Consider the following 10719-nt stretch of genomic DNA (forward strand, 5'->3'; position numbering starts at 1 on the left):
AAAAAGTGAAAACGGCTGTCAGTAATTTAATCGAACGTCAAAACAGCAATTTATGAACTGAACAATCAATCAAATTGAGCATGATTCTATAAAATGTGTCATTGTTGCACCTTTTGTCACCTTCTTCGGCAAAAGGTTAGTCTGTTTCCTGAGATGCTCGTCAATTGTTTAGTCTTCATGAAGGACGGAGTTCCGAGAGTCACACTATATTGTGAATCCATCCTCACCGAACCTCCGGACGCAGTGGACCGGCCTCGTCCCTCACCCTAACCACTGCGACAAGTGCAGTGGTGAGCTTTTTGGAGGAATTGGTAAAATGCAAAAATGAAATAAACTTGCATTTTTGAAGACCATCTTTATTAAATTTCGTACATACAATAAACAATTAGCAAACAATGCCCAAACAATGCAGGGTCCCAAGAGAAACAATGCCCCGAAAGCTAAAAAGCAGCCAGTATATACATGTAGGCCATACATGATATTCTGGCACCACACTACTGTTGGCAAGTTTCACATGATGTAACTCATGGCGTCTGGGTAATCCCTGAATGCCCGTTTCATATCGACCTAAACTAATCTCTGGGCGAATGCGGGTATATTTTCGTTGAACATGTTCAAAACACGTTGTTTGCGTCATACAGATTTGTTTTTGGTAAAAAGGGACAAGCCTACTACGTATTCCGTGTGATGTATTCATCTGCCTCTTTTGTCACGGCGTCACAATGATGCTTGTCTTGTCCTTCATTACTCAATATTCAGTTTCTCCATGTTAGTGATGAGGAACGAAGCGAATTCTGAAAAATATCAAACAGATGTCCGAAAATGCGCTTTGCAACACTTCTGAAGCTCATCTAATATACCGACTTTAATCACAAGAATATCCCATAAAAACCTCAGTTAGTTTAGTTCACCAACAGCCTCCCAGGTGACCAAACTTGCTCCATTCAGTGCTGTCACCTAGGATGTAATACTTGAACTGAAACTATTAGACTTTCACTTTTAGCTCAGTTGACATGATTTTCTGGTTACTGATGTCAATATATCTGGTTTAGGAGGAACTATTTTTGTGGTAACTTTTGATTGATTTATCCCAGCTGAATCGATGATCAATGAAGCGGCTACACTTACCACCAACTTCGATGGCGCCATCATTGTTGGTGTCGGCTTCCTTGATGATCCCAGAGAGCAGCTGGTCCGTGAAGTCCCTCCAGATGTGACTGTCCCGCACGAACTGCCACAACTCATGCTTGTTCATCTTCCCGTCCTTATTTCTGTCCAGGTCCTTGAACATATCCTTTAGTCTACCCTGTGCCATCCAGGTTACAAACTCGACGTAATTCAGTTTACCGTCGTTTTCTGAAAGTGGAAGCAAATAATCCCCCATTTAAGAACTTCAGTTCAGTGTCCTGGCTTTCGAGATTGAAAGTCGATTTTGGCACACCGCACCTAACCTTTGCAAGAAATGTGTGCTCTTCTTATCAACACGATTAGTTCACAATTTTCTTGCTGAGAATATTAAGTTTTGAGTATTTCGTCTTGCAGAAAAAGCAATCAAATCGGGCCAACAGTCAATGAATTAGGGCTAGGATTACATAAAGCCGCCTATATTTGGGAAATGGAACTGGGTGCTCGACAATTCTTATACCGTATAAATAGATGCACATTCCTTTACACCATCGATACCTGTGTTTATACCTACTGGCTTTATCATATCTCTCCATGACGTCTGACATCATGAGTATCTCCTTTGTGTCGGTGCTCTGTGACTGCATCTCAAACAGATTGATATACCCATCGCCACTTGAATCAAACTTATCGAACTTCTTTTTGATACCTTCAAAATAAGCAGGTTAAGTCATGATCTGCAGACAATATCATGATATCATTACTTTAAAGGGAGAGAATAGACAGGAGCTAACACCAGATTAAGGTACACAGAGTCGCCGATAGGTGTCTCTACAATCCCATCGCATGCACAAACTCGCGCTTGTTTGGGAATGTTTTTATTACCAAGTCAATCGCGTGGAGACCCCCGGCACTTGCATCTCAAAGTTCCTGACTATCTGACTGAATAGTTCCGTCTTTACTACTGTCAGCGATGTGGCTGAAGTCCTCCTTGCGATTACAGCGAAGTATTTGGAAATCTGGTACAGAGAAAAATGCTTCGGTAGCAGCTTAACAAACGTAGCCCCTACCTACCTAGAATTGTCTTCTGTTCTTCTTTGGTAATTTTGAATAATTTGATGATCAGTTCTGTTAACGCAGTACCGGCAGCCTGGGGATTAAAGAAAAAATTCATATCTCTGTGATGTGATATTCGACATACATTTGTTTCGTCAGCGCCGTGTAATACTTCTCGTTGACTCATTTATCTCCAGGCACAAGATGCATGCAGAAGAATATAAGAAAATGATTGCAAATGATTTACTAAGTTTTGTAAAAGGATCGCCCAAAATCACTTACTGTTGTCGATGTCATGGTGACAAAAAATTTGCTCCTGCTGACTTTGAAAATTTAACGTAAACTAGAAGGGCGAAGTGGAAACTCGGTAGTATTGGACAGATATGGCCCAGGAATGGGCAAAACATAACTGGACAATTATTATAGGCTACGTTGCGCTAATCTACCAACTTAACAATTGTAAGTCTTAAGCGGTAGGCCTTATTTCTCTAGCATGCAAAGTCAGACATTAGGAGTAACGGGAGACCGAATAATACCAAGGCCCGCTAATCCAAATCCTTCCCAGATCTTCTAATATTTTTAGATATTACATGGACTATTTTCATTGGGCAATTCATGTTAAAAATTTAAATAAAACGTTTGTGCTCGATAGTCCTGTGGAAATATGCACTCACAGCTTGATGTTTTTTTTTTCAAGGTAGCCAATGTAGTCAAGATTGTCTGAGCTTGCCAAGTGAGTCAAGATAGTGGCACCTGCTAACTGAACGTCGTCAAGACATTGTAACATCTTGCATGACAATGCCATAGTATGACCGCAGTCAAGACTTTACCACAACCGGACTACTGTCGCCGTGACAGCCAACACCGTGAGGACGACGCAACAGCCTACACAGACAATGCTGCAAGTCATAACAGTGCCTCTCATCCTCAACACAGACAAGACAGCGCCACTGTGTAACCGAAGTCAAGACAATACCGCAACCTAACTTCAACAGTGTCAAAAGCAAGACAATATCACAATCTGACCACAATCAAGACGAACCGAATTCAAACAAGACATTTCCACAACCTAACCACAAATAAGACACTATAGCACCGCCTGACCGCTGGTTTACCACATGCGCAGTCTGACCGTAGTCAACCTGGCCATGACAGATGGATGAAACTCCTTACCTCCGAACGTTGCATCTTGTTTTAGCTTGTGAAAGAATACTGCAAAGCAAGCACACACACTCTCCTCAGTTGAGGGTACAATGCAGGATTAGCAAGTTAGATTAAGTACTTTATTAGTTTTGGTTCTCAGGGTTGAATTATTCATCCTTCATCAACAGCATAGTGTCGAACGCAACTTGTATCGATTTTCGTTCGTGCTGAGCGAAGAAACCTCTTGGAGACTAAGAGTACATTCCATTTGAGATTTCTAGTTCATAACACGTCGGCAAGAACAACATTTTCCGACCAAGGGCACAGGAAGTCATATGCGAGGAGACAATGTCACATAGAAGCATAACATTTGTCTAAGCTAGTGCCGTCCATTCACTCGTCAAAAGATTTACAAGTCATTTGCAGCCGAAATTGGGGGGAGCATCATGACAATTGTCTATAGAACTCATTCTCTTTAAAGCACCTTCACTGAATACTCAAGGCAAAGGCCCAAATCTAGGCCTTGACGCCAAAATGATAATGATGTCGTCATGAAAAATTAAGACAAACACTGATCAGTGCACTTTGAGAGGACAGCACCCTCAAGCCATCCTGGTCTATCAACACTTTTTGTGAATGTCAATTTGATTCCTGAAGCGCATCAACCTGTTCATCAGCTCTTAGATGGACAAAAGAAGAACCTGACTAAAATATTGCAGTTAGTAACTTTTATTATCACAAAATAATGACATATTTTACGCAAATGCACATTTTGTAGCACCTCCATAACAAAAACTTAACAGTAGCAAATCACTGAAATAATTCAAAGCTATTTCGCTGACAATTCAAAAGTCCTTCAGTTGTTAATATATCTTTCCGCCACCTCTGAGCAATCATCAGGACAACAGTCCGAGCGGACAATACAAACATGGATAAAACCACTTTATGAAAGGCACCCTTAATTGCTGCCTCATCGATTGACAGTCATTGTCTCCTCGACTGTTGCTCCCAAATCAGAAGTCCAGCCAGTCTTTCATGTAGATACATGTTGATGGGGAAATGGCACTTCCTTCATTGCAATGATAAAACACCTGGAAAGAGAAGGAATTTTTCTTCATTTTACATTGTTGCAAGAAAGAAGAAATCTTAATTTAACATCCCGATGAACCAATTTAGCGTTATGTGTCTCGTTTAAGGACTCAAAGACAAAACAGTGGTGATCCTTCTGGGAGTCAAACCTACGACCTCTTCAAAGCAACATAGCAACATTTCCTATAACATAAGGGCCAGGACTCACCGGACAGACTCCACAGGGCGTTCTCATCAGTCCTGTGGTGGCCACAAAAGGGAGTACTGCCCTGTATAGCTTGACATCTCCTGCATCGTCATGCCCACCAGCCTGAGCAACTATCGATTTCTCAACTTTACCATCATATATCAATGTATCTAATATAGTCTCTATATCTTCTTTTGACAATTCAACCTGAAAATAAACAGTCAATACGTCAACAAAGAAACCACATGTACACATGTCAGTCATGAAAACAGGCATTGAATTCAGCATGAACAAATGTCATGAGGTCAAGAGTAAAAATCTACAATCGACATGCTAAATCAATCTATGACTGTGTATATTGACAAACTGTGCATTTTTGGGTCTACCAACCTTACTAATTCTCAATTCTGAAATATACTGCCAGACCTCCTTGCAGGATCCATATGAGCTGTTTCTCTGCACCACTGGATCACTGCTAGCTTCCCTAGCAGCTGACGCCTGGAAAGAACATATAGAGGACTGAGCGACTGTTGCGGGAATAATCAGAGTGTTCTTCAAGTTTTGAAATTAAGCAAAGGAGCTTACACAGAGCTTGTTCTGAATCCTAGATCTTTATGATTTAATAAGAAGTCTGAATTCTACGTAAACCCTGCCTTAGACTCACCTTTTGCTCAAGGAATTTATAACATTGTTGATTCAGCACCTCGACAAACTCTGATTCAAAGTCTTGGTCACTATACCAGGCACCTCCAGTTACTGTCCGGTCTGGCTCCAAGTTGAATAGCATATAAACCTTCTTCTTGGATGCCTGATCAAGAAAAGACAAAAAGATTCAAATCTATTTAAAAAATAGTTTGTTTTGATGCTAAACTAAGAACCTTAACATGTATTTTCCTGCATGATCTCTTTTACTGGCTTCATTCAAGTGACCAGGTTTACCCAAGGGCAGAGTAACAAATTTGATATTCTAGAAACAAAAATAGGAAAAACACTGCCCAGCACATAACGATGTTATCAAAATGACTTGGATTTCAATTATCATCAAATTCAAGGAACTCACTGCAACTGACTTGACTGCTTTGATGAGTTTCTTGCTTTCTAAATTCTTCAGTATTTTGTTGACTTGTGTGAGGAGTAAATTACTCTTGTATCGAATATCACGGATCCAAATCCCTGAAATGAATGGAAAGTATAATGAAAAACCTTATCTGTATAGGTTTGTGAGACAGAAGTACACAAATGGACAGGGCTCATCATTTTCCAGATACGAAACACAACAGGGGAGTTCAGTAGATGTTAAGCAAAGCTAAAGAGACTGAGAAATGATGTGTCCTAATTACTCAAGTCAAATTGAAGAGAAATTTCCAGTTTGGGACCAAAGTCAAGTGTCTTTATATGGAGAGGGTCTTCTGCTGACAGGGGGTCATCTTAGGAAAATTCCATAGTCAAATATCATTGTGATCATTATCTCACCTTTATTTCCAGCTTCTTCAATGATCTGGTAGACTAGTTTTTCCTGATGGTCACCACCTTTCACTTTACTGAAATATTGCAATGATCATTGTTGAAGATGGTTGTCATTATTGTCAGACCAACAAGAAAGGGATGAAAAAGATGTACGGTAAAAGCTCTCTATTGGTATTAAGGACAGCTTCAGGACTAAAAAATGCTGTTCTTAAACGAAAACAAGGTTCCGCTGTATTTGGAAATTTGCATCAGACTGCAAAGGATAGGGCCAACATACCTGGCTGCTTCTGGATCTTTCATCTTGTAAAGTAGAGAGTTACCACTTTTCATCAAGTCGAGCTTTCCCTGAAAAACAGAAAAACTTGAATATTACATAAGTTTAGAGCAAACAGACAAACTATAAGACTCTACTAATGTTTTTTCTACTAATTAATAGAACAAGTTATGTATACATGTAGTAAAAAGGAGGTCTCCATGCAGATCTGACCACAGTGAACCCAATAGCTTTACTGTCCAAGCACTGGATTATAATTTATATTCACTTACTGTCGACAACATTCTGTTGATAGCCATAACCCTCTGTTTGGCCTCGAATTGAGGACATGATGTCATGATCATGGCATCGTTCACTCCCTTTGGAAACTGCTGGCATAGTTCTAGAATCCTGAAATATCAATGAAAACTTCTTTAACTGTTGTCCTATCATATACAAAAACATGACTCTTCAGCCACATCAATCCATTCCATTCCAAGAATTGCCCAACCCATCGCATGGGTATGGGTTGGGCAATTTTTTTGGGACATCCTGTAGACTGTAGTGCAGACGGAGAAGAAAGAGGAAGCTGAGAAATCACCTATTCTCCAAGTCGACTGCCTCAACTGGTTCCTGCTTGATTGCTGGACCACCTTCAGCCATTGTTTGCTCGTTCTATGAAAAAAACTGGTGCGTCAAAATGGACAAAATATGAAGTTTGGAAGAAGTTTGATGAAAAATAACGAAATTCTTATCGTTAGCGACATCTATTGCAAATCGATGAAACTGCTAAGTTAGTATACAGACCAAAATAAAACTAAAAATAATTATGTTAGAGAAGTAAGGTGATTCAGTTACTTAAAATTTCATATGTAATAATATATAATAATTTATTTCAGTGTCTTATATTGATGTTATTGTAGTCGAAATGTATATTTTATTGAATGAAAATTTGTCTGCATATCAATTCCCAAACCCGACACTTCCGGTCAAAATGGCATTCACTTTTGCTGCATTCTGCTATATTTTAGCACTCATTCTTACTGCTTTCCTGATCTTCTTCGCCATTTATCATGTACGGAACATATAATTTAGATAATCCTTTTTCAAACAAGCGTAACATGCATAAGAGCGAAGCTCCCCGTTTGCTGAAATCGGTCATTTGTTTTCTGTGATTTTGCCGGTTTGTCCTGTATAAATGTACATGATCGCAGTGTACCGCTGCAGGGAAAACTTTTTGCTGATTTCTGATGGAGATAAAAGCAAGGCTAAGGCTTTTAGTTTACTTTTTGTTTTACACTTCAGTCCATGAATAGTATACTTCTATACATGTAACTTCCTTTTCAGATCATTGCCTTTGATGAATTAAAAACAGACTATAAGAATCCAATTGACCAGTGTAACAGTTTAAATCCAGTAGGTATCATAGTTTTATTTTGGTTTTTACCCTTTACAACCTCGTTTAGTAGAATAATTATATCAGGAAAGTATCAATTCTTGAATATTGTAAGTCATTCATAGTCTTCATCAAGTTGGTTGAATTGATTGAGCTAAAACTGAGTGTAGCACAATCAAAACTAAAGAGAGGCGAAGGGTTGTGAAAAGAATAAATGATACTGGAAAACCATTGGTGCACCAAATGATTTCTGATCTGAACAAAAAAGCAAAGCATATTATTGCTGCTTCTTCTCCTGGTGTTGATGACTGAGGCTAATAAAAGCGTCATCTCTCTTTTCAGCTTGTATTACCTGAATATGGCATCCATTGCTTGTTCTGCGTTCTGTTTCTACTATCTGGACAATTCTTGAGTTTGTTCCTCAACTTACCACTTCTTGGGTATCACATCAATAGGTAGGTCACATGAATAAAGTGTCATTCACATTCTAAATCTTGGCTTGATTTACGGCTCAAATTGTTAAACAATATAACTTCAAATTTGATTGCATCAGTCAGAGTTGTGGGGACTTTATCCCACTTTGTTGGTGACGAAGGCTGTTGTAAGCCGCATCCCCCACACCCTCCCCATTTACACTTTCTCCTGGTTCATGTATAGATTTTCTTCATAGGTATTTGCATCGCCCAGTGATGACTGGTCCAGGTTTATATGACCCCACTTCTATCATGAATGCTGATCAGCTGAGTAAGGCAATGAGGGAAGGATGGTGCAAACTAGCATTTTATTTGTTGTCATTTTTCTATTATTTGTACAGGTAAGTCAAAAACATGCGTATTCTGGTCATACTTGTAATTGATTGAAATCACATTTCTTAATTTTGCACTGCAAGAGAAAAAAAGGTATCTTATTCCTTTAAAATGACTATTTATTTCCTTATGCTTTATCAACAAGGCCTGAGTTAGGGGTCTGTGTGTTTCCTTGCTTCCCCTGGCTTGTTACTTTTGATAATAATGCCTTACAATATCTAATATTTTCATCTTATACTTTCAGTATGATCTATGTGCTTGTATCTGCTTCATCGTAAGGAGTTGAAGAGGCTAGGGTATAGGAAAAAATTAGGAAAATCCCTTCACGAGTGTTAAAGAAGTTTACCTATAATGGTCAACATGTTCATGTATGAATGGCCTTATGTGCTTGGGAATAGCAATTGTAAAATCTCATCTAACATTTTAAGGGCTGCATTGTATTTCAAAGTGGAAAGCGAGATATTTATTTGGAGTTCCTTTTGCTTAGTAGGCTGGGTTGACATAGAGTTGTCACTTGTTAGATGTGTTGTTTCTCATGTATCAAGCCATTTCTGGGCAACATTGAGTCACGTTGTCACTTTTCAACCTAATCGTCCTCCGTCATGCTATCTGGCTGAAGTCAGTTGAAACAAACATGCCCATGACTAGTGATATGTAAACAAGTGACAGGTGACAAGTAACAACATGACACCTATGTTAGCCAAGACTTTTTGATATTCATGTTGGGTTTGATCCATTAGTTTTGATCTTATCGTTTTATACCTGACGAATACAATATCAATAAAACGTCCCACCTGAAGTAGTTTTAGACATGAAGTAAATATGATGAATTGTACATGTAAGTTATTGTTCTACCTGTTGTGAGTCCTTGATTCATGAGGGTTGGTCTTTACCACATTGGTATAAAAGAACACTTTCCTTGGTCTGTCGGTGTACTCACGAAGAATTAAAATGGAGCATTGTGTGAAGATTTTTTGTTACCTTTGCTTAAGAAGCTACTTATCATGTTGTATAATACTACTTAGTTGGGTAGAATCTTCACAATTTGGCATTCAAAAGATTCAAATGCCATTGTGCCAACATGTAGGGTTAATATTCAAAGTAAAGGAGACATCAGGCCTTTGTGAGATTAGTTTTTGTAACTGGAGATAAATTGAAAATTTTTTTGACATGAAGGGTAGGGTATCCAATAGTTGGATAAAAACAAGCGCCGTACAGAATGAGTTTATTTCTTTTTTATGATCCATATTCATGTATGAAAGCAAGAATAAACTTGGTTCTTGTTTATTCTTGTATGAGTATTAATTGCTTAAAAAATTATCTGTCATCACATTCATGTGCTGTATCTTGAATGTGTAAGTGGGCCCGGGGATGAAGTTAAAAAACAACAACCTTGCATTAGGTTTAATAGAAAAATATAAGCTTGTAATAGCTTTAGTAGACAACACTTTCTATTAGCTCTCTGTGTTTGGTTAGACAACCAATACCTCCAGGTCACAGGCTTGTTATGTTCACTGAGATATCAACTTGTACATTACAGCTTATTTTCCCATCAAAGCCAAAGAACAAATGCTTTGATTCTTTACTTCGATTCGTCAATATGACATTAGTGTAGACGTATGACATTTCAATTTGACATTGCCAAGCATATCTGTGCTTTGAATGTACATGTATTGTTACAGTAACATCCAAACTGCACAGATATGATATGAGCATGCTCAGTAGTCATATTGCATGTAGTTCAAAGCACTCGTCTTTGTCATGTTTGTGTCACATTAAATATCTTTCAAGAAATTATTGTTACTTAATAAATTAATTTGTACAACACCATGCATTCCAATGTTTATTGTGCTATACATGTAGTTCCGCAGAATAAATACTTTTCTGGCGCGGAGTTTCACATGCAGCCAATTACTTTTAGTAGGAGAATTGCCCCTGTCACTGTCAATGAAGTCTGAGATTATAGTAAAATAGAATGGCGAAGTGCTGCCGTCTTTCCTCTATTATCATATATATTTGAAGAACGAACGATTAACTAATGGACTCGCAACTCTCTTCGCCCGCCTAGTCTAGCGCCGGAATATCGGTCATATCTTACCGGCCTCGATTAGGTATTGGATTCTTGCCGGAATAATGGGGGCCTATTATTATCAAAATTATGTATATATTTCTGACGTCAAGTGGGTCGCAATCGTCT

The 10719-nt window shown here is 38.6% G+C and overlaps 3 protein-coding genes across 4 annotated transcripts; 1 reads left to right on the top strand and 2 right to left on the bottom strand.

Moving 5' to 3' along the window:
* Positions 1–356: 356 nt before the first annotated feature.
* LOC135485549 (uncharacterized) lies at positions 357–3418 on the bottom strand. 2 transcript variants are annotated; one of them, XM_064767670.1, is made up of 5 exons: positions 3355–3418; positions 2200–2275; positions 1700–1834; positions 1129–1356; positions 357–794 (listed from the first exon to the last, which is right to left on the bottom strand). In XM_064767670.1, exons 1-5 carry the CDS (start codon positions 3367–3369, stop codon positions 745–747), a joined length of 504 nt encoding a protein of 167 aa, XP_064623740.1. In that variant the 5' UTR covers positions 3370–3418; the 3' UTR covers positions 357–744. The 2 variants fall into 2 exon arrangements, with proteins under 2 accessions (XP_064623740.1, XP_064623738.1); XM_064767668.1 differs by lacking the exon at positions 3355–3418 and adding an exon at positions 2464–2554.
* A 638-nt stretch (positions 3419–4056) lies between these two features.
* On the bottom strand, positions 4057–7095 carry LOC135484306 (DNA-directed RNA polymerase III subunit RPC6-like). Its single transcript, XM_064765651.1, has 9 exons — positions 6922–7095; positions 6614–6731; positions 6345–6412; positions 6074–6141; positions 5661–5773; positions 5265–5408; positions 4991–5098; positions 4622–4807; positions 4057–4415 (listed from the first exon to the last, which is right to left on the bottom strand). Exons 1-9 carry the CDS (start codon positions 6981–6983, stop codon positions 4338–4340), a joined length of 945 nt encoding a protein of 314 aa, XP_064621721.1. The 5' UTR covers positions 6984–7095; the 3' UTR covers positions 4057–4337.
* Positions 7096–7301: 206 nt separating this feature from the next.
* LOC135484307 (protein cornichon homolog 1-like) lies at positions 7302–10339 on the top strand. The gene is made up of 5 exons (XM_064765652.1): positions 7302–7395; positions 7668–7736; positions 8059–8171; positions 8387–8530; positions 8767–10339. The coding sequence occupies exons 1-5, from the start codon at positions 7315–7317 to the stop codon at positions 8798–8800; spliced, it is 441 nt and encodes a 146-aa protein (XP_064621722.1). The 5' UTR covers positions 7302–7314; the 3' UTR covers positions 8801–10339.
* Positions 10340–10719: the final 380 nt, after the last annotated feature.

This window comes from Lineus longissimus, chromosome 3 (assembly GCF_910592395.1).
Source record: "Lineus longissimus chromosome 3, tnLinLong1.2, whole genome shotgun sequence".
In the NCBI taxonomy this organism is placed as follows: Eukaryota; Metazoa; Nemertea; class Pilidiophora; order Heteronemertea; family Lineidae; genus Lineus; species Lineus longissimus.

Bases quoted from the DNA above. Each gene is read 5' to 3' on its own strand.
- LOC135485549 (XM_064767670.1), bottom strand. The intron at 1,357-1,699 runs GTAGGTATAAAC...TTCCACTTTCAG, and splicing joins GGAGAGATATGATAAAGCCA to AAAACGACGGTAAACTGAAT. The intron at 795-1,128 runs GTAAGTGTAGCC...GATATTTTTCAG, and splicing joins TGGCGCCATCGAAGTTGGTG to AATTCGCTTCGTTCCTCATC.
- LOC135484306 (XM_064765651.1), bottom strand. From the start codon at position 6,983: ATGGCTGAAGGTGGTCCAGCAATCAAGCAGGAACCAGTTGAGGCAGTC. The intron at 6,413-6,613 runs GTAAGTGAATAT...TCTGTTTTTCAG, and splicing joins TCAACAGAATGTTGTCGACA to GGAAAGCTCGACTTGATGAA. The intron at 6,142-6,344 runs GTATGTTGGCCC...GCAATATTTCAG, and splicing joins AAAGATCCAGAAGCAGCCAG to TAAAGTGAAAGGTGGTGACC.
- LOC135484307 (XM_064765652.1), top strand. From the start codon at position 7,315: ATGGCATTCACTTTTGCTGCATTCTGCTATATTTTAGCACTCATTCTT. The intron at 8,172-8,386 runs GTAGGTCACATG...TTTTCTTCATAG, and splicing joins CTTGGGTATCACATCAATAG to GTATTTGCATCGCCCAGTGA. The intron at 8,531-8,766 runs GTAAGTCAAAAA...TTATACTTTCAG, and splicing joins TTTTTCTATTATTTGTACAG to TATGATCTATGTGCTTGTAT.